The 19061-nt window shown below is 36.4% G+C and overlaps 1 protein-coding gene across 1 annotated transcript; it reads left to right on the top strand.

The window, feature by feature from the left end:
• Positions 1-317: 317 nt before the first annotated feature.
• Positions 318-17323, top strand: LOC139148587 (amiloride-sensitive sodium channel subunit beta-like). Its single transcript, XM_070720072.1, has 12 exons — positions 318-464; positions 1002-1106; positions 1899-2030; positions 2766-2873; positions 3065-3365; positions 4517-4623; positions 13812-13975; positions 14178-14267; positions 14526-14631; positions 14776-14848; positions 15154-15211; positions 17249-17323. Exons 1-12 carry the CDS (start codon positions 320-322, stop codon positions 17321-17323), a joined length of 1464 nt encoding a protein of 487 aa, XP_070576173.1. The 5' UTR covers positions 318-319.
• Positions 17324-19061: the final 1738 nt, after the last annotated feature.

Here is a 19061-nt window from a genome sequence, read left to right as displayed (position 1 = left end):
TTTACTATGATCGATTTTAAACTTTGCAGAACTACTTCAACCTCAAACGAGCTGTCTGGTGGACCTTTAATTTCAAGCATTGCCAAATCGTGGCTGTTGTTTGTTTGTTTGTTTGTTTGTTTTTTTGTTTTTACATTATTATTTCTTGTACTCTGTCAAGACGTCCTATCGTGGATCAATTAGTTCTCCCTCGCCAAAATAAAGTTCTCTGCAGCAGGGACATTACAATTCAGTCACGAGAATAACATTTTACGGTTCGACGCAACTGATTCTGTACATTAAACATGCATTGGGTGTCTCTTTTACATCAGCTTGTCCCATGGGGGAGTTCGATTGTGGTGCTTATGGTAACGTCTGCATTAAAAATGCCCGCATATGCGATGGAACACCCGATTGCAACGACGGAGAAGACGAACATCCGTTCATTTGTAGTGATAATTCTACCGCTGCCGTCAACAACACCAGTAAGTGTCCATCTTCGTGTAGTCAACCTACCACTTCCCTTTCGGCTTCAACACCAAAGTGTGCATATTCGTCACCAGGTTATTCAGAGACAAAGTTCATACTTTCCCTGTTAAATTTGTTCCGTATATATGGTGTGAATAATGAACACGATTTGAACTAATTTTGGGATAACTGGATTGTAAAGTAATGCCTGTTTAATCTGCAAAAGTAAGCTCATCTGCTTTTCTTTTCCAGTTACACACTTTTTTGTGAGTAATTCGTAATATTACAACATTCAGCGGGAACCTTACACTTTTGAGAAATTTGAAAAATATGAAGACCCAATTATCCCAAATTACTTCCAATCGTGTCACTGGTACCTGCAGAAAAGCTAAGGAATGATTTGAATCACTATCTGACATCTGATTTCTCAATGAAACGTCTTTCTGTGGGTTTGACATACCCTGAGACGGCAAGAGTTCAACATTTTCTCGTCTGGTTTCTCTGCCTTTCTTTTGTTTCCGTTTCACATTTATCTTCACGCGTTATTTGTCCAGACTTGTTTGTTTGTGGAAATGGCCACGCCATCCCCCTATCATACAAGTGTGATGGCACCACTGACTGTTCAGACGGATCAGATGAAGATGAAAACACCTGTGAAGGTAAGAAAGTAAGAGAAAGTTACAACCATAAAATCCAACAGGTTGATCTATCGATCACAGAAAAACAATACAATGATATTTTGTGGTAATGTTTACAAACTTACTTAATCACGATAAAACGGAAATAGGTCCCAAAGGTGTAGAATTCCTTTGAAGTGATTCGTACTTTGGCTTGGGTAGTCAATCAATCAATCAATCAATCAACTAACGAACCAACCACTCAATTAATCAATTGCATGATAGTCTATTGTACTGATTTAAAGTGAAAATGTGACGTGTTTAACTAAAATGTCAGTGCTTTATAAACTAATTACATTAAGTGTTTTGTGGTTCCTGTCCACATCTGTCCTACACATTGCCTCAGAAATATTGTTCACTTTCACGCTTTCTTTAGCGATATCGTTAAATTCTGCAGCAGTCGGTTTAGTGCCAAGAAACTTTTATACCTCACTTACATGCTGTGTTTAAAGTTCAGTACGCTTTGAGTTGAACATGATCTGTTAACAACAATGTATATGAGTCAGAAGTAATGTAGTAAAAGAGTGTTCACTGGATGAGAAAATGAACGTTTTTTGTAAGTTTATGAGAAGCTCTTCTGTTTTTACCGTGCTTTTGAGATAGGATAAGTGAATTACACTGTGTACCTCTTAAAAAGCCATTTTAACGACAATGTAAACTACGGGCTTGTGTCACCTGCTGTTTGTGATTTTATCAGCACACAAAGCTTACCATGATGACTTCCATGACATTGCAAAATCGTTTAGAGGCCTTTGTTCTTGCGATCTCTTGTAGGTTTAATCTTCACTTGTGCGGACGATACCAAAATAATCAATATAGTAAAAAAATGTGACACATTCAAAGATTGTCCTGATGGATCAGACGAAGCTGAATGTGGAGACGACACTATGGTCAACTCAACAACAGGTTATTCAATTTTCATGTCTTACGATACAATTTTTATCTTTCACTACTCCTTCACGTTGATTTAAAGGAAATCATGATGCGCACAGACACAGCGACACACACAAAACAAACACACAAAAATGCAGACACTGAGATGGAAAACAGTACTCTAGTATTCTAAGTTGGGCGAGTTATTCTAGTGATTTAAACGAGCCTACGTGATAATTTATCTAGTTTAACTTGTACCTTTCTTATTGTTCTATGAAAGTTTCTTCAACTTATTTTAATTTACCCCTTCCGCTCTCGGTTGTCTGTATTGATGGCGATTTCTCTTTGCCTAAGTTGTTCTCTTTGTCGTGCCATTGTTTTAAGTTTTATAGTACCATTGTACATAAACATGAAATATTATTACATTAAAAATTATTACATAAACATAACAAACAGGCTGTTTCATGCGCTTATCAATCGTAAGAAGTGAGGGTTTTAGCGGGAATATACACAGAGCCACTGTCTTCAGAAACGATGATCAGAAACACTTCGGACTCACAGATTCAACTTTCAAACAAAGATACAAATACCGCAAGTACACATTCAAAACATCGCTCATTTGCATATGCATACCTTCCTGCTACATTATAAACAGTGCTATTCACGCCAAATATATATATATATATATATATATATATATATATATATATATATATATATATATATATATATATATATATATATATATAATGTATATCTATCTAACAGGTGCTTATTTCCGGTGCGCAAAGAGTGGGGTTGGGATTGACTGGAGTCAATATTGCAACAAAGTCGTTGATTGCGAAGATGCTAGTGACGAAACCAATTGCCAGAAAGGTAACATTTCCTTTTCTCGAATGGAGTGTCTTGACGTTTAGAGGCCAGAAGGTGCATTTGTCGTTTTAGAAATAAATTTGTATGTCGTGGAATATTAGTCGTAAAATGAGCATTTTTTTTCTCATTATGCTGACTCTTGAGTTTTGTTCTTTGTGTATAGTACATGTACTCATTAAATCGTTTTTCGGCAGGTCGAAATGCCTCTCACATCCCAACTTTCGAGGAAATATTAAAATTCTCCCCCGGCCTGAAGGAGGAGTACTCTCTTTTCGAAGACTTTTTGGAAGAGTACTATGACGACCACATGTTTGGCAGAGTTAGCCGGGAAGATCCCCCTGACTGGTATGGTTTCATAGCCTACAGCAAGACCGCTGATTACAGTGACCTGGAAAACGTTCTCAAGCTTACTAGAGACGAAGTCAAGACACTGGGTCATCAAAAAGAGGATTTCATTCTTGATTGTACCTTTGATGAAGGCAGCTGCAGCGCAAGGTAAATGCATAATTTGTAATATATATGAAGATTATATGACAAGTGGTTCGTGGTGGATTGATCGTGGTGGATTTGCTGGCACAAAATACCTATGAATACATTTCGCTGATCAGGAATAGTTGATCAACACCTCACATATTGCATATTACGTTAAAACCAATATCTCAAACATGTCTGTATTAACTGCACGTTACAGTTTTAATACCAACGAATTTGTAAAAATCTCAAAGCTACAGATTTATGAGAGTTGAATCAAGCGTTGTGTTTACCTCAAACGCAATAAAACATATTTCGAGTAAGCAGTGAAGTTTTGTTACATGTTTGATAAATTCAATATGAAAGAGAACTTGACATCACACTTTTATCAGAATGTCATTACATGTACATTCAGGCAACCCATTTCTTCATAATCCGTTGCGCGAGCCAATCACGCTGTGAAATTTATCAGCTATGCAGCGCGGTTGGTCCAATGGTGGTTGTAGAAACATAAACCAGAATAAGAAGTGACATCAATGTCACATTGCATCGATCAAAAATCAAAACATTTTCAGCAATTTGTCAAGCCAAGATGAAAATATTGGCAGCGTTTGCGTTTTGGAGGCAGTTGTAAGTTGGTTCGGAGAGATCTGTGTGCAAATCACATGATTTTGTGGCTTCCTTTTTTGACTTCCGTTTTCAACATTTTAGAGAATATAACTCCGTTCTCGTTGGGCCTCATTGTGTCAAATGTTCATATTTCATTCTTGAAATACACTACACTTTAAAGGAGGTATCAACTTCCATAAAATAGTAGAAGTTTTACGTGAATTAATTTTTATCCTTGAGGCTTTATACCTCAAACATGTTTCGCCACCATCCTTCGTGTAAACTATTTCTCAAAATTATAGCTTCATAATACTCTTCATGATAAAGTTAAAACTCTCAAATTTGGGGAAAAATCAGTGGTTTTTAATGTAACCTTTGATTAGAAATATTGCTATTAAAAAGTGTTGTAGTGCTGTGCAACGACGCCTTAAAAGGAATGTCGTTTGCAGTGAATTCGACAGTCCGAATTAATGTTGACGCCCTCAACTTCTACCATGTTTCATTAAATGGTACAGCACTATTAATTCCATCCATCCTTACTTGATTTAACTTGTTTGCCTTTAAAGTGATTTTATCACTTATCAAGATGATGAGTACGGGAACTGCTTTGTGTTCAATCACCTGCAAGGCAATGATACAGTTATCTATACGACAAAGTCAGGATCCGACTATGGTAAGATCCTTCTTTACTTTTTCACCACCATGCCTTGCAAAGTCACGTGAACAATCAAAGCGCAAAAAGCTACATCTTTTTACTGTACTTATTTTTCAGAAAACCTTCTACTTTACTCTAGCTTACTTAAGAACAATATAACCCCAAGTTTTTTTAATGCATCCCCAGTTGACGTTTCAGCAGACAGACTGAGAACTGTCGCTCGAGCCAATTTGGTGATCGAGGACGGCTTAAAAAAATTTATGATGTTTGGTACAAATGTTGATCACAAAAGGTATATCAGCCGTGAAGAATATAAAGAGCTATCATTTTTTGCACATTTGGCGAACTTTCATTATTAGGAATATATATCTGGATTGATTTGTCTAAAGTTGAAGAAAATTGAAAATACTATTAGCGAAAGACACTCTTACATTTTCATGTCAGCTAATTGATAAGCTGCATTTTTAATGAACATTCAAAATTAGGCACAACTAGGGCAAAGCTTTTGAAAGTTGTTATGTCGGCTGATGGTAATTCGCATATTTAATGAATTCATCAAACTCGGTGATAAAGATGATAAATGCATTTTCGCGTCAGCTAATTTATAATTTGCATTTTTAATGAGCTTTCACAGTTTGGCATATAAAACTTGAAAAACTTGACGGAAGGCGATTACGCTTGCTATGTAAAGTGGTGATACAATGAGAGCAGTCAAAGAAAGTCAGTATTTCATTTCAGCTAATTACATATTTGTATAGTTTATGATTTCCGGATTAAATCTACGGAGGATATTGCTCGTGATGTCGATGTTGATCATAACACTTTCAATGAAGATTAAAACATGTGGCAAAAGTTTCAATTTTCAGACAACTGCAATATATACTGAAACACGGAGGCATTTTCAGTTCATGGCTGGTTGCTTAAGCTTGGCATAAGCAAATATACATATGATAAACACACAGACGCTTCTTGTATCATAATGTAAGTATTGAGTGCAGAAACACCGCAAAGGAGACAATGAAAACAATATCAAAATTGCAGATATTAAAGCTTTGTCCCGGCTACTACGATCATAACCAGAAAAACATTTTGGAATCTTCGTGAGGAGTACAATTTTCTGAAGTGAAACTTAATGGATTAGCCAAGTATAATAATGGCGCTTTCTGACAAACGAAGTCGTCATTATTGCCCAGATGAGGTGTGATATGTGTTGCATATGATGGAACAGTGTACAGCGTAAAACCTTCTTATTTGTAGATTTCGTTGATGACTTGTGTGTTACCATAATTTTCGTTCTGAGGCTGGTCACGTGCTGCTGAAGCGTTAGCAATGCTTTCTCTTCGCTCCGTCTCTCAACTGAATTTTTTCGTCAAAACGACCATGATATCTGGTAATTTCAGTTCTAACGAAGTCGTATATAGAAGGATAACATCATGACTGTGAGTATAACGGCGTGGAGGTAACAAATCGAAACGACCTTGATATCTGGTAATTTCAGTTCTAACGAAGTCGTATATAGAAGGATAACATCATGACTGTGAGTATAACGGCGTGGAGGTTACAAATCGGCAGTTTTTTTGCACCCAAGAAGTTGGAGAGATGTGTCACTCGAAGGATACACACCGTTCACTGTATGGTCACCATTCAATGACCTGATGTACCGGCTGTTTTGCACTATGTCAGTAATTGGTTTCGTACTTGCTGGAACGTTTACCCTACTGCACGCAGTTGATCAATTTCATAATTTGATACAACTAAGCTGTAAGATTTCGAATGAAAATTACCGCAATGTAGAAGAAAACTGCAAGGAATTGAACTTGCTACGTGGATGGCATACCAATTACGTAACCAGCACATTGAACGCATTAAGGCAGGTAAAATTCAGCGACAAGAATGTGGATGCTGCTGTCCTGCCTTTTGTCCCCTGCCTCCTACAACTTGGTGGGCACGTGAACCCGGGTCTTCCAAAAACACGACAAATGAAGCTTTCAGCTGGTGGAGACCTTATTAATACCGAGGAACAAGAAGACGAGAGCATGGACTTAGTTCTACCGATTTTGAAAGCAATACAGGTGGATATGAAAGATTTGAAGAAAGAAATGAAACACGTAACAAAAACCGTTGAAAACATACAGAAAACACAAGACGATCTGATAAGGGAAAATAAAAGACTGTCAGAAAGAATTGATGAACTAGAAAAGGAAGTTGTCAATCTTCGTTCACAGACATGTCGGAACAATTTGGTTTTCAGAGGGATTAAAGAACAACAAAATGAAACCTGGGAAGACTGAAAAAGCTATACGTGAAATTTTAAAATCAAAGTTACAAATACCGGATGAAGAGCTCGAACAGGAAATACGGATAGAAAGAGCGCACCGACTAAACTTTAGACCCGAGGTCGGAGACCAACGCCCGATTATTGTCAGATTTTTGTCATTTAAGGCAAAAATGAAAATTTTACAACCAGCGCGACTGGTAATCTTTGTGACAGGATGATGTTTCACGGAAGGGGTTTGCTGACTTCCAACATTCAATTCAACAATGTAGTGTAGATAATGCTATACAAATTTTTGAATAATATTTTGCAAAGAGCTGGTAAAAATATGAAAATTCCCACAAAGTTTATTAATAATGACTGTACAGAATCAACAAGACTCTGGTGGGATAATGAATGTGTTAATATTAGGTAAAAGAAATTTGAATATCTTAATAGATTCCGTGCTTTAAACAGTGCAGATGATTTAAAAAGTTATATAGATTCTCGCAATCTTTTCAAGAAAGTGTGTGCCGCAAAAATTAAAGCTCACAAGTCGAAGCAATGTATACACTTACTAGAAAGTGTGAACGATCCTTCCAAATTTTGGAGTTTGATAAAGGGGATTAAGACGAAAAGGATAGTTACGAGTCAAAATAAAATTGCATCTGCCGAATGGTATCATTATTTTAAAGATTTGTTCAACACTCGTTGTAATCCTGTTGACGCTGATTTCGATAATAAGATCTCAAGTGAATTGGAAAATTAAGATTTATATTGTGACAGTTGTCAAAATGATCTTCCCATCTCTGTAAATAAGAATATTACTCCTCAAGAAGTTGTGAACTGTGTTAAACATTTAAAGAGGAATAAGTCACCCGGTTTAGATGGACTTGTCAATGAAATGTTTCAACATGGTACTGAGATAATGTGTAAATATTTGTGTGACTTATTTAATCTTTATATTTTGAGCAAAGGAAATTTTCCTAAGAGCTGGTGTAAAGGAATAATATTCTCCCTACATAAGAAAGGCTTCTTATCTGATGTAAATAATTTCAGAGGGATTTCTTTGCTCTCTGCGATGAGTAAAATATTTACAAAAATTATAAACGACAGGTTTGTAAAATGGGCAGACGAATCTGGAATTATTGTTGAAGTCCAGGCTGGTTTTCGAAAAAAATATTGTACCATTGACAATATGTTTTCTCTTCAATCAATGATTCAGAAGTATTTATCTCAAAAGAAAGGTCGAATGTATTGCGTATTCATAGACTTTTCGAAAGCATTTGATTCAGTAAACCACAGTTATTTATGGCATAGATTAATCTCGTATGGTCTTCACGGTAGAGTTTTAACTGTCCTTCGCTCAATGTACAATAACTTAAAGTCATGTGTCTTATGTAATGGAGGTTTAACAGAATATTTTGATTGTACTGTAAGTACTAGGCAAGGATGTATGCTGAGTCCCTTTTTATTTGGTTTATTTGTAACACAATTGGAACTATTTTGTGATTATAAGATCTTGAGCATTTTGTAGTAATCTATTTAAAAATCACGAATCTAACAGTGTTTTTGTGTGAAGACGAGGGCAAATTTTATAAATTATTGATAATTGCACAATCATCAAATACACCTATAACAAATTTTACATTTTTGTCTAGCTTTTCGCACTCTCAGGAAAGGAGAACCCATTAAATGTAACTGATTTGTCAATTTTGTTTAGGTTTAAGTGAAAATACAAATTTCCTTTCCAAGGCTGATTTGTAGGCATTTGCTTTTCTCACCGAACGATGCATGATAAAATTTTAAATTTTCGATGGTAAAATGGCCTTCTACCTCTACCCAAATCAGTTCTGCTGTAGTGTATGTTTTTTTGGTGATCTCTCTTTGAAATGATTTGGTAGATGTTAAGAAAATGACTTGTACATTTATTTATTTCATATACAAGGAAATGAGACCTGGTAAATTTGATAAAACTACCCTTTTCTTGTGCTTGTGCTAATTAATGCTGGAAATTTTTAAAAATCACTGAACTATTTCAGCCCTTCTATTAAAAATGAACTCTTTTTGGTAGATTCAAAGAAATGTAATCAATATCATCTGTCTGTTGAACCTTAAAATTTTAACGGCAAAAACCAACAGTTTTTGTCTGGAATCTTTAGGGACTGTGCAGAGATGTCTTTGCAGCTTTCAGGGACCACTCCGAGGAGACCCTAAATCTTTTAGAGACCACACTGACATGACCTTGAAACTTTCAGGGACCACCCAGATGAGTCCTTGAAACTTTTAGGGACCACCCAGATGTGACCCTGAATCTTTCAAGGACTATCCTGATGTGACATTGAAACTTTCAGGGACCACCCAGATAAGTCCTTAAAACTTTCAGGGACCACCCAGATGAGTCCTTGAAACTTTCAGGGACCACCCAGATGTGACCCTGAATCTTTCAAGGACTATCCTGGTGTGACCTCGAAACTTTCAGGGACCACCCGGATGAGTCCTTGAAACTTTCAGGGACCACCCAGATGAGTTCTTGAAACTTTCAGGGACCACCCAGATGTGACCCTGAATCGTTCAAGGACTATCCTGGTGTGACCTCGAAACTTTCAGGGACCACCCAGATGAGACCCTGAACCTTTCAAGGACTATCCTGATGTGACCTTCGCTCGTCAGCTTGTGCATTCACAAGCATTACTTGGTAAAGCTGACAGGCAGACGAATCACTGAAAATATTTGGTCCAACTTCCTGCACATACAGCGTCAATATTCATGACGGTCGAAGCTAAGATTATGTAATGGCTTAACACAGCGTCCTCATCGCTCCCATGTGTGACTGGTCGGCCGGCTCCAAAACACGTCTTTGCATATTTATCACGCGACGAGATCTACAAGGCATGTTCTTCCCGGCATAAATGTGATAAACTGGGCAGTGGCTGAACCTTCAGTCGACTTAGACGAGCAAGCCTTGACGATTAATGGTAATTTACTCGCTGGTTGAAGTATGCTGTTACTGGCCGACGCGCCGCTGGTCTGAACAGTAAACAATTAATTATTCGCAAACAATCAGTTCATAATGGCACATTCCATTTTAACCTACAGGGGCATCTAGGATTGTGCGATTGTGTAAGGTCCCGGGTAAGGTACATGTTGCTCTTTTATGCTGTAAAGTTTCCACACCATTTAAAATACTATTATGGTAGTATGTTACAGTCTTCATGATTAATTTGGAGATATAGTCAATGATACTTTTCTCATTAAGCGACACACTGAATCGTACACAAACTAATATGGTCCTTGCCAATTTACATAGTAAAGGTCACGGGTCACATTGTTGTGAGGCTCTGCATTGTTTCAAGTCGAGTGTGTAAACAGCGTGATGTTCGAATGGATTTTGACTACTGCACTAATTCCGAGCGGGAAAGGTTGCCAATTCTGAATGTTGGACGTCCATTACCCCAATTATTTAATGACAGGACTACATGGAAAGCAACGGAATACTGGATATCTCCGACGAATTTGATGTCTGTTACCACGGTCCTTTGTGGAGTGACACTGACAGTGCTGTTCCCGATCTCGACAATGATGTCAGCAACTGTGATTGTAGCGTGAACACGACTAAGACTATGAGTCCTTGAAACTTTCAGAGACCAACCTGAGGTGTCCCCGAATCTTTCAAGGACTATCCTAATGTTACCTTGAATCTTTCAAAAACCGCCATTGCAAGACGAGTTTTTGAAACATTCAAGGACCACCCTGATGTGTCTCTGGATCTTTTAGAGACCACTCTGATGTGACCTTGAAACTTCTAGGGACCACCCGGATGAGTCCTTGAAACTTTCAGGGACCAACCTGAGGTGCCCCTGAATTTTTCAAGGACTATCCTAATGTGACCTTGAAACTTTCAGGGACCACCCAGATGAGTCCTTGAAACTTTTGGGGACCACCCTGATGTGTCCCTTAATCTTTTTAAGGGACCACTTAGATATGACCCCTAAACATTTTTAAGGACTGGCCTAGAGAGGCACTTTGAAATAGTAAAGAACCAATCAGATATGATCCCGAAACCTTAAAATGCATCCAGGTCCTCTAAACAACACGGCAATCATCAAGTTTTGACCTTTAATCTTGACATTTTCAAGAATGTGTATCAATGAGATGAATTATCCTTAAAAAATTGTCAAAAAGGATAAATTTACAATTTTTGAAAAGCAGATGGCTTTAAATACTACAATTTTTTAAATACTACTTTAACATTTAATTCAATAATTACAGTTTTGATGTTTTCACTAGAAAAATTGATAATTACTAAATGCTTTGAGTAAACCCTCTCTTAGAGAGCACATTCTGTGACTTTTACTGTTCATCTTATAATCACAAAATAGTTCCAATTGTGTTTTGTGAACGAGTTAGCTTCATATATGGATATAAATCAGAACAATGGTGTTTTTATTAACAACGATTTCCCAAATTTAGGAATTTTGATGTACGCAGATGACGTTGCCGATGTTACTGATTTACCGACATCTTTACAAAGAAAGTTAAATCAACTTGAGTTGTTTTGCAAGCAATGGCGCATGTCTGCTAATTTAGATAAAACCAAAGTCATTGTCTTTAGAAACGGTGGTATCCTTAAACATTATGAACGTTGGTTCTACAATGGTGCAAAAATCAATACAGACAAACATTTTTATTATCTCGGGATTTTAATTTCATCTAGACTGTCTTAGTCACCAGCAAAACATCAATTAGGCATGAAAGGAAAGAGAGCTTTGCACCAAATAAAAATTTTCATAAAGAAATTAGGAGGTCTCCCCTTAAGGGAAGCATTTAAGTTGTTTGATACGTCAGTTTTACCCGTACTTTGTTATGGGGCTGAAATCTGGGGGTGTGATTATTCTTTAGAGATAGAAAGAGTTCAATTGGATTTTGTCGCTTTTTGATGGGGTAAAGACAAGTGTATATTTTGAGGTACTCCTTGGAGAATGTGGTCGATTTCCCCTGTCATGTACATATATGGAACGTTGCATATCTTATTGGTTAAAACTTTTAGAAATGGACTCTACCCTTTATCCCAAAGCTTGTTACACTATGTTAACCAAATTGGATGAAGCAGGAAGGAGTAATTGGGTAACAAAGGTTAAAAATCTTCTTTATAAATATGGCTTTGGAATTGCGTGGGTTGAACAACAGGTCGGTGATAAAAAGGCTTTTTAACGTTTATTTCAGTTAAGACTTCAGGACTGCTACAAGCAAGAGTTGTCTGCTAGTATGCAACAATCACGAAGACTGTGTACTTATGTAAAATTTAAATCTCTACTAGAGCCTGGAATGTATTTATCCTCTATTAGTGTAATGAAATTCAAATCTTGTTTAGCCAGACTTCGCACATCCAGTCATAATCTAGCCATTGAATCAGGTCGTCACTCTAAACTAGTTGTTCCAGTGGAACAAAGATTTTGTGTTTTCTGCTAAAGTAAATGTCGTAAGGTTGTTGAGGACGAATGCCACTTTGTATGGTTTTGTCCTGTATATGACAAGCATAGACTAGAATTGATTCCAGAAAGATTCCGATTGTATCCGACACATGACAAAGTCATTGCTCTGTTAACGTCAAAAAACCAGTTTGTTCAATACAAATTATCTCTTTATGTGCACAGATCATTTAAAGTTCGAGAAGAGTTTCTTCTGAAAAGTATTAACTGTTGAAAAATTAACAAGTACGCTTTTTTGCATTGTATTTTCCTATCTCTCTGTTCTGATGTATGCTTTTTTGCGATGAGCTGAGGCCCAAGCATTGGAAATAAACTAAGTAACGGACGGTACTAGATATAATTTTCGTTCTGTTTGTGATCTGCAGTTTTTGTTCGTATTCCCAGATCATGTCGAAATCCCTATAATATAAGGTTATTCCCGAAATACCAGGATTTATAACCTTGTTATGATACATCTTTTTGGTTCAATTTTTACCGCGAAAAAGTGAAAATTAAAACGTTTTTCGGATGCCCGTCCCGCACTGCATTCAGCGATCGCGAGCAAACTGAGAACGCGTTCAGCGCGTCCACTGAGCGCACAGAACGAAATTTCAAACCCGCGCAGCGCAGCGTGCGTGATAGAAATTGTTGGTCGGCAGCATAATTTCACCGATCTGATTCACCACTACTAACGTTGTGAAGTTCTGAGTGTTAAGAAGTATATTTTTTGCTAAAAACTTAAAATAATCTCTCCTTTTTCCCGCGCTGATGTAAGATGTTTTGAGGTCAAAGGTCAAATAGCGTCCAATAACACCAAAAGTTATTGTACTCTGCGTCAAAGTTATTGGACTCCGCGTCCTCTAATACCGAAATTTACTGTACGACAAAACTCCATAGGTTACAGACGCAGGTGTATAATAATACTTCTTATTTTAGACAATTTATCCTGTCAATTAGCCTGGTACTTTCTACGTTTCAAAGATTTGTTATCGGACAAATGAAACGAAATAATAATAAAAATTACAGTTATTACCTCTTTAAATCAAGATGTTCCCTTTGGCACACACTAATTGAAATGTTAATCATTGCGGACTGAAGGATCGATATCGTGATAGGATGAACGGATTTCGTATGTTGATTATTGCTGTGACTAAAGGGATGCAACAAGGCGTCTCCCATAACATTATCGTTATGGAAAGCCATGCGTGATATCTTCTGTACGTTTTGGCAATTTTTCATATGTTATAAACTTTCGATAATTGAATGGAATAGACTGTGTTTGGTTTTTAAAACATTTTAGCTTCTTAGAAAAGTGATTTTGCTCTCTCTGTCTCTCTGTCCCTGTCTCTGTCTCTCCCTCTCTTCCTCCCTCTCTCTCATATTTTAGTCGTTTTACCGATACGTTTACTCATAATTTGCAAGTTAAGCATCTTGCATATTATCTCAAGATTGTGTAGAGTGTTCTTTTTTCAATTCTGCAGGTCTGAAATTAATATTGTACACAGAACAAGATGAATACATTAGCTTGTTTGGACGGTACTCTGGGGCGCGTGTTGTAATAAAACCACCTGGCTTACCCGCCATCCCTACAAGTGAGGGTTTTACAGTTTCACCCGGTACAATTTCATCAGTGGGAATTCGAGAGGTAAGCGGTGTTTCTTGTTTTTCTTTCTCAAGATAGTGCGATTCTTTATAAGCGTTACGCACGTCAGACCCACTCCGTTCTTCTACTTGGTGTGCCTGTCAGTGTGTACGCCATACAAACACAAACATACACACATACATTATGCATGTAGGCTATACGTACCTATGTATGTACGTGACTATGCATCTTTTAACAATTTCAGAAAAGAATAAAGCGAAAACCAGACCCATACGGTGACTGCAGGACTGAAGAGAAGTTCCATTCGGTCTACGGAGACAAATATTCACAAATGGTAAGATTATCATGACTCTTTTCTTGAAACTCTAAACAAGATAAAATTATTTTTGTTTGGTTCCCTGAATACATTTTTAAAGGCCTTTTGCCTTTCGAGTTGTGCTATTGTATACGGAAGTTAAAAGTGATTTACAAAGATCTTTGTAAGGTTATCGTGACATCAAGGTTAACTGATTGGTAAGACAGTTTTTTTCATAGTGCAGTGTTTTATTAAACTATTTTATCTGTGGTTTTTTTTCTCGATGATACACTCTAGATCTGTGAAGAAACATGTGTCCAAGTGATGATGATTGACAACTGTGGCTGTGTGGACACTATGCTGGAAAATGCAACGCGGTGCATGCTGCTCAACCGAGAACAAGGTAAGGCACACAAAGAAGGGAGGTGTACGACAGACAGAGACAAACAGAAATACAGAGAAATAGACAGCTGAATAGCTACAGACAGACAGACATCCAGCACGGCTTGTAAATGTCTAACATTCAACTGGTTTATTATTGTTGCAGATGTTTGCAAGCAATATATGTATTATCTGCAGAGCAGAGGCAAACTTGACTGCGGTTGCAACCAGGCCTGTGCGTAAGTAACCTATGAATTTTATGTAATATACAAGTTGAATATATTTGGATATGACGTTCATGCTAAATTTAACTGAACAACGGCAAAGCTATTCCCTTTTCCAGACCAGCTGCCTTTAAGTTGTTGTACCGTCTCGTACCGCTGCGGCAATTTGTTTTCTGTGTACTTTCAGTTTTTTCCCTTGTGCCATAAGTAATTAAGAGTGCTACAGAGAAGGTTTAGTCGATAAAATATTCACTGTGCAATGATTTTTAATCTTGTCTTTGCTTAACCCAAGCATTTTGCAATTTTTCATCACTTTTCAGAGAAGAATGGTTTGAGCATACTATCTCCCAGGGTCTCTGGCCGTCTGATACATACTTTGTGAGTAACCATCTAAATAAGCCCCTTCACAGTTCCGCGGATCAGCGTTCTATACCCATGATGCCTTTCGAAACTAGCGGCTTCGAGGGTACCACTTGGCGCGTATCGCATATTCTTTAACATAGGTCTCCTAAAACAAGAATCAATTTTTGCTTGTTATCCGCCTTATTCTGTCGAAAAAAGTAAGCTGATTATTCATTTTGTATATGTCAATCTATTTGAAAGCTCTTGAATATAACAGGTTGCCAATTATTTACTGTTTTATGGAAATCTTGAGGGAATTTTTGTCGTTCTATTTTATTTACATACGAATGTTGATCACAATAATCGGTTGTTACTTTTGACAAGGGATTTCACGCAAAAGTGTACAATTACTGCCGTCAAATTGAATGTAGAGACTGCACTGAACATGCAAAGATTACGTACAAAAAGTAATGGTGATTTTATTATCTACAGAAGAAATCTATTGATCAAAATTTTTGGCTGGGAGACAAATGGAAACCCCCGCTTATGCAAATAAACACGGAAAACTTGATAAGACACAGCGGCAATCATTGGACCGGAGAAGAGAATACCATCAGTCCGACGTTAGTTGAAGGAGACATGTCCTGAAGGTGTCTCGTGTAAGGTTTTCGTTGCAACCTCACAAATCTAATTTTGCCGAGGTAAAATCAAGAATGCTTGCGACATCCGCACTGAACACATATGTAAACAAACGCGAATCCCACAAACATTTTCCAGATTGCCGTAAAACTGATACACAATTGGCAAACTATTGCATCGGACAGCTATAAATACATCAACATAATAACATATTACTGCGTAGCTCACAGAATTTTCTCACAAACACACAATGTATTTGAATAGAAAATTTTAGGACATGACCGCTTAGCTTTTCTGAACTAAAATTTTGTTACAATTTTTTTTGCTGCAATCAAAGTACATTGTTTTTCAGCCGCTTAGACGCGTACCTTTTCCCATTTAGAGTGGACGCAAAACAAAGAATTTAATTACTTTGGCCTAGGCGATACGCGCAAAGTGGTACCCTCGAAGCCTCATTTTTGCAAAGCATCGTGGGTATAGAACGCTGGTCCTCGGAACTAGTAACTGTAAAGGGGCTTATTGTTAGGGTGTTTTTCGTTCTTCACTATGGAAAACATATTAAGGGGGCGCTGCACCCGATGCAGCATATTTCACTCAAAAATCACACTTTTTAGCAAATACTCGTTCAATTTTAATGAATTTGTTAACCAAAGATTAAAATATTGGTTGGGTTCACCTTTTAGTTTGTCAAGCAGTCATAAGTTGCCTGATAAAGAAGTGTCGATTTATGCAAATGTATGCAAATCACCCGATTTTCTGACTTCTTTCTTCTCACAATTTCAGGATTTCAAATGAATTTAGCTTCACTCTGGCTAGGTCGAATTTTCTGAAATTTTCATGTCATGTTCCTTAAATGCTATATAAGAAAGCGACTATTTAAGTCCTTACATTTTGAATAAGGGGAAGTTTAATTTTGCTAATCATGATTTTAGTCACTGTTTGAGTGTCAATCTTTCAGCTTATGTCATTTTAGAATTAGGATAGATAATGCAAAACAAAATTGTCGTTTTTTTCTATATATATATACTCTTTTTTCAAGTGAGATATTACATTTCAGAAAATAGAGTCAGGTTTCCGACTTAAATTGATTTTGATCATTAATACCAAAATTGAGGTTTTTTTAACCCATATACACCCACTTCATCCTTCGATTAAACTACTGTTACCATACTAAACTTTAGAGTCTTTGCTTTTTGAAAATATATAGTATGAGGGTGTTTCCTTGTCATCTTTGATAAAAAATGTTGCTTTCAAAAAAAACTATGTTGGCAATATGCAGCTTCACCTTAAGTCAAATAAATGTGACCTGTCAAGTTGGTTGATAGATCAACCGAAATTTCGTACTCTTAATACATTGTTCATCGATTTACTCATATTACTGAAATATACGGTCTATATGTATTACCAGGTATTATTCTGAATATTTCTCTGCAGAAACATTTGGTTAAACAGGTTCACTTCAAGAATAACAAGACACGCAATTTGAACGACTTTGAGTCAGTGAGGTAAATATGAAACTTTTCTAACAATTCTCATTACAACAATGACGGAGACATTATGCTGAGTCAGATAACAACCGTAGACTCAACAGTATCGCGGGCTCAACTTTCGACTTAATTGTCCGCCATGGCTCCGACGTATTGTTCCTGTCCTCCTTTGCGACTGCTGATGTCAAATTACTGTAGATGGATTTATTATTCACTGAGATTTAATTTGACTGATTTCTCCCTTGGACGAAAACGACACTTTTCCGCACCGTTTAAAATTTCTCTCTATTGTTTGAAATTTCTCTCTACTGTTTAAAAAATTCTCTCTACTGTTTGAAATTTTTCTACTGTTTGAAATTTCTCTCTACTTTTGAAATTTCTGTCTACTGTTTGAAATTTCTCTCTAATGTTTGAAATTTCTCTACTGTTTGAAATTTCTCTCTGCTGTTTGAAATTTCTCTCTACTGCTTTAAATTTCTCTCTACTGTTTGAAATTTCTCTCTACAGTTTAAAATTTCTCTCTACTGTTTGAAATTTCTCTCTAATGTTTAAAATTTCTCTCTACTGTTTAAAATTTTTCTCTACTGTTTGAAATTTCTCTCTACCGTTACTGTTTAAAATTTCTCTCTGTTTGAAATTTGTCTACTGTTTGAAATTTTGCTCTACTGTTTGAAATTTCTCTCTACTATTTGAAATTTTTCTGTTTGAAATTTCTCTCTACTGTTTATAATTTCTCTCTACTGTTTGAAATTTCTCTCTACTGTTTAAAAAATTCTCTCTACTGTTTGAATTTTTCTAATGTTTGAAATTTCTCTCTACTTTTGAAATTTCTGTCTACTGTTTGAAATTTCTCTCTAATGTTTGAAATTTCTCTACTGTTTGAAATGTCTCTCTGCTGTTTGAAATTTCTCTCTACTGCCTTAAATTTCTCTCTACTGTTTGAAATTTCTCTCTACTGTTTAAAATTTCTCTCTACTGTTTGAAATTTCTCTCTAATGTTTAAAATTTCTCTCTACTGTTTAAAATTTTTCTCTACTGTTTGAAATTTCTCTCTACCGTTACTGTTTAAAATTTCTCTCTGTTTGAAATTTGTCTACTGTTTGAAATTTTGCTCTACTGTTTGAAATTTCTCTCTACTATTTGAAATTTTTCTGTTTGAAATTTCTCTCTACTGTTTATAATTTCTCTCTACTGTTTGAAATTTCTCTCTACTGTTTGAAATTTCTCTACTGTTTGAAATTTCTCTCCACTGTTTGAAATTTCTCTCTAATGTTTGAAATTTCTCTCTGTTGTTTCTCTCTACTGTTTCTCTCTACTGTTTAAAATTTCTCTCTACTGTTTGAAATTTCTCTACTGTTTGAAATTTCTCTCTACTGTTTGAAATTCCCCTCCACTGTTTATAACTTTTGTCTACCGATTGAAATTTCTCCCTACTGTTTAAAATTTCTCTCTGTTGTTTGAAATTAATCTCTACTGTTTCTCTCTACTGTTTCTCTCTACTGTTTGACATTTCTCTCTACTGTTTGAAATTAATCTCTACTGTTTCTCTCTACTGTTTGAAATTTCTCTCTACTGTTTAAAATTTCTCTCTACTGTTTTAAATTTCTCTACTGTTTGAAATTTCTCTCTACTGCTTTAAATTTCTCTCTACTGTTTGAAATTTCTCTCTAATGTTAAAAATTTCTCTCTACTGTTTGAAATTTTTCTCTACTGTTTAAAATTTCTCTCTACCGTTACTGTTTAAAATTTCTCTCTGTTTG

The sequence above is a fragment of the Ptychodera flava genome, chromosome 13, assembly GCF_041260155.1.
Source record: "Ptychodera flava strain L36383 chromosome 13, AS_Pfla_20210202, whole genome shotgun sequence".
NCBI classification, from domain to species: domain Eukaryota; kingdom Metazoa; phylum Hemichordata; class Enteropneusta; family Ptychoderidae; genus Ptychodera; species Ptychodera flava.
This window is presented reverse-complemented; position numbering and strand designations above follow the sequence as displayed.

What these genes read in the sequence shown, in the direction of transcription:
- LOC139148587 (XM_070720072.1), top strand. Translation starts at nt 320, where the DNA reads ATGGGGGAGTTCGATTGTGGTGCTTATGGTAACGTCTGCATTAAAAAT. An exon ending in CGAAACCAATTGCCAGAAAG is followed by an intron (nt 2,874 to 3,064) that starts GTAACATTTCCT and finishes GTTTTTCGGCAG; the next exon opens with GTCGAAATGCCTCTCACATC. An exon ending in GGTTGCAACCAGGCCTGTGC is followed by an intron (nt 14,849 to 15,153) that starts GTAAGTAACCTA and finishes ATCACTTTTCAG; the next exon opens with AGAAGAATGGTTTGAGCATA.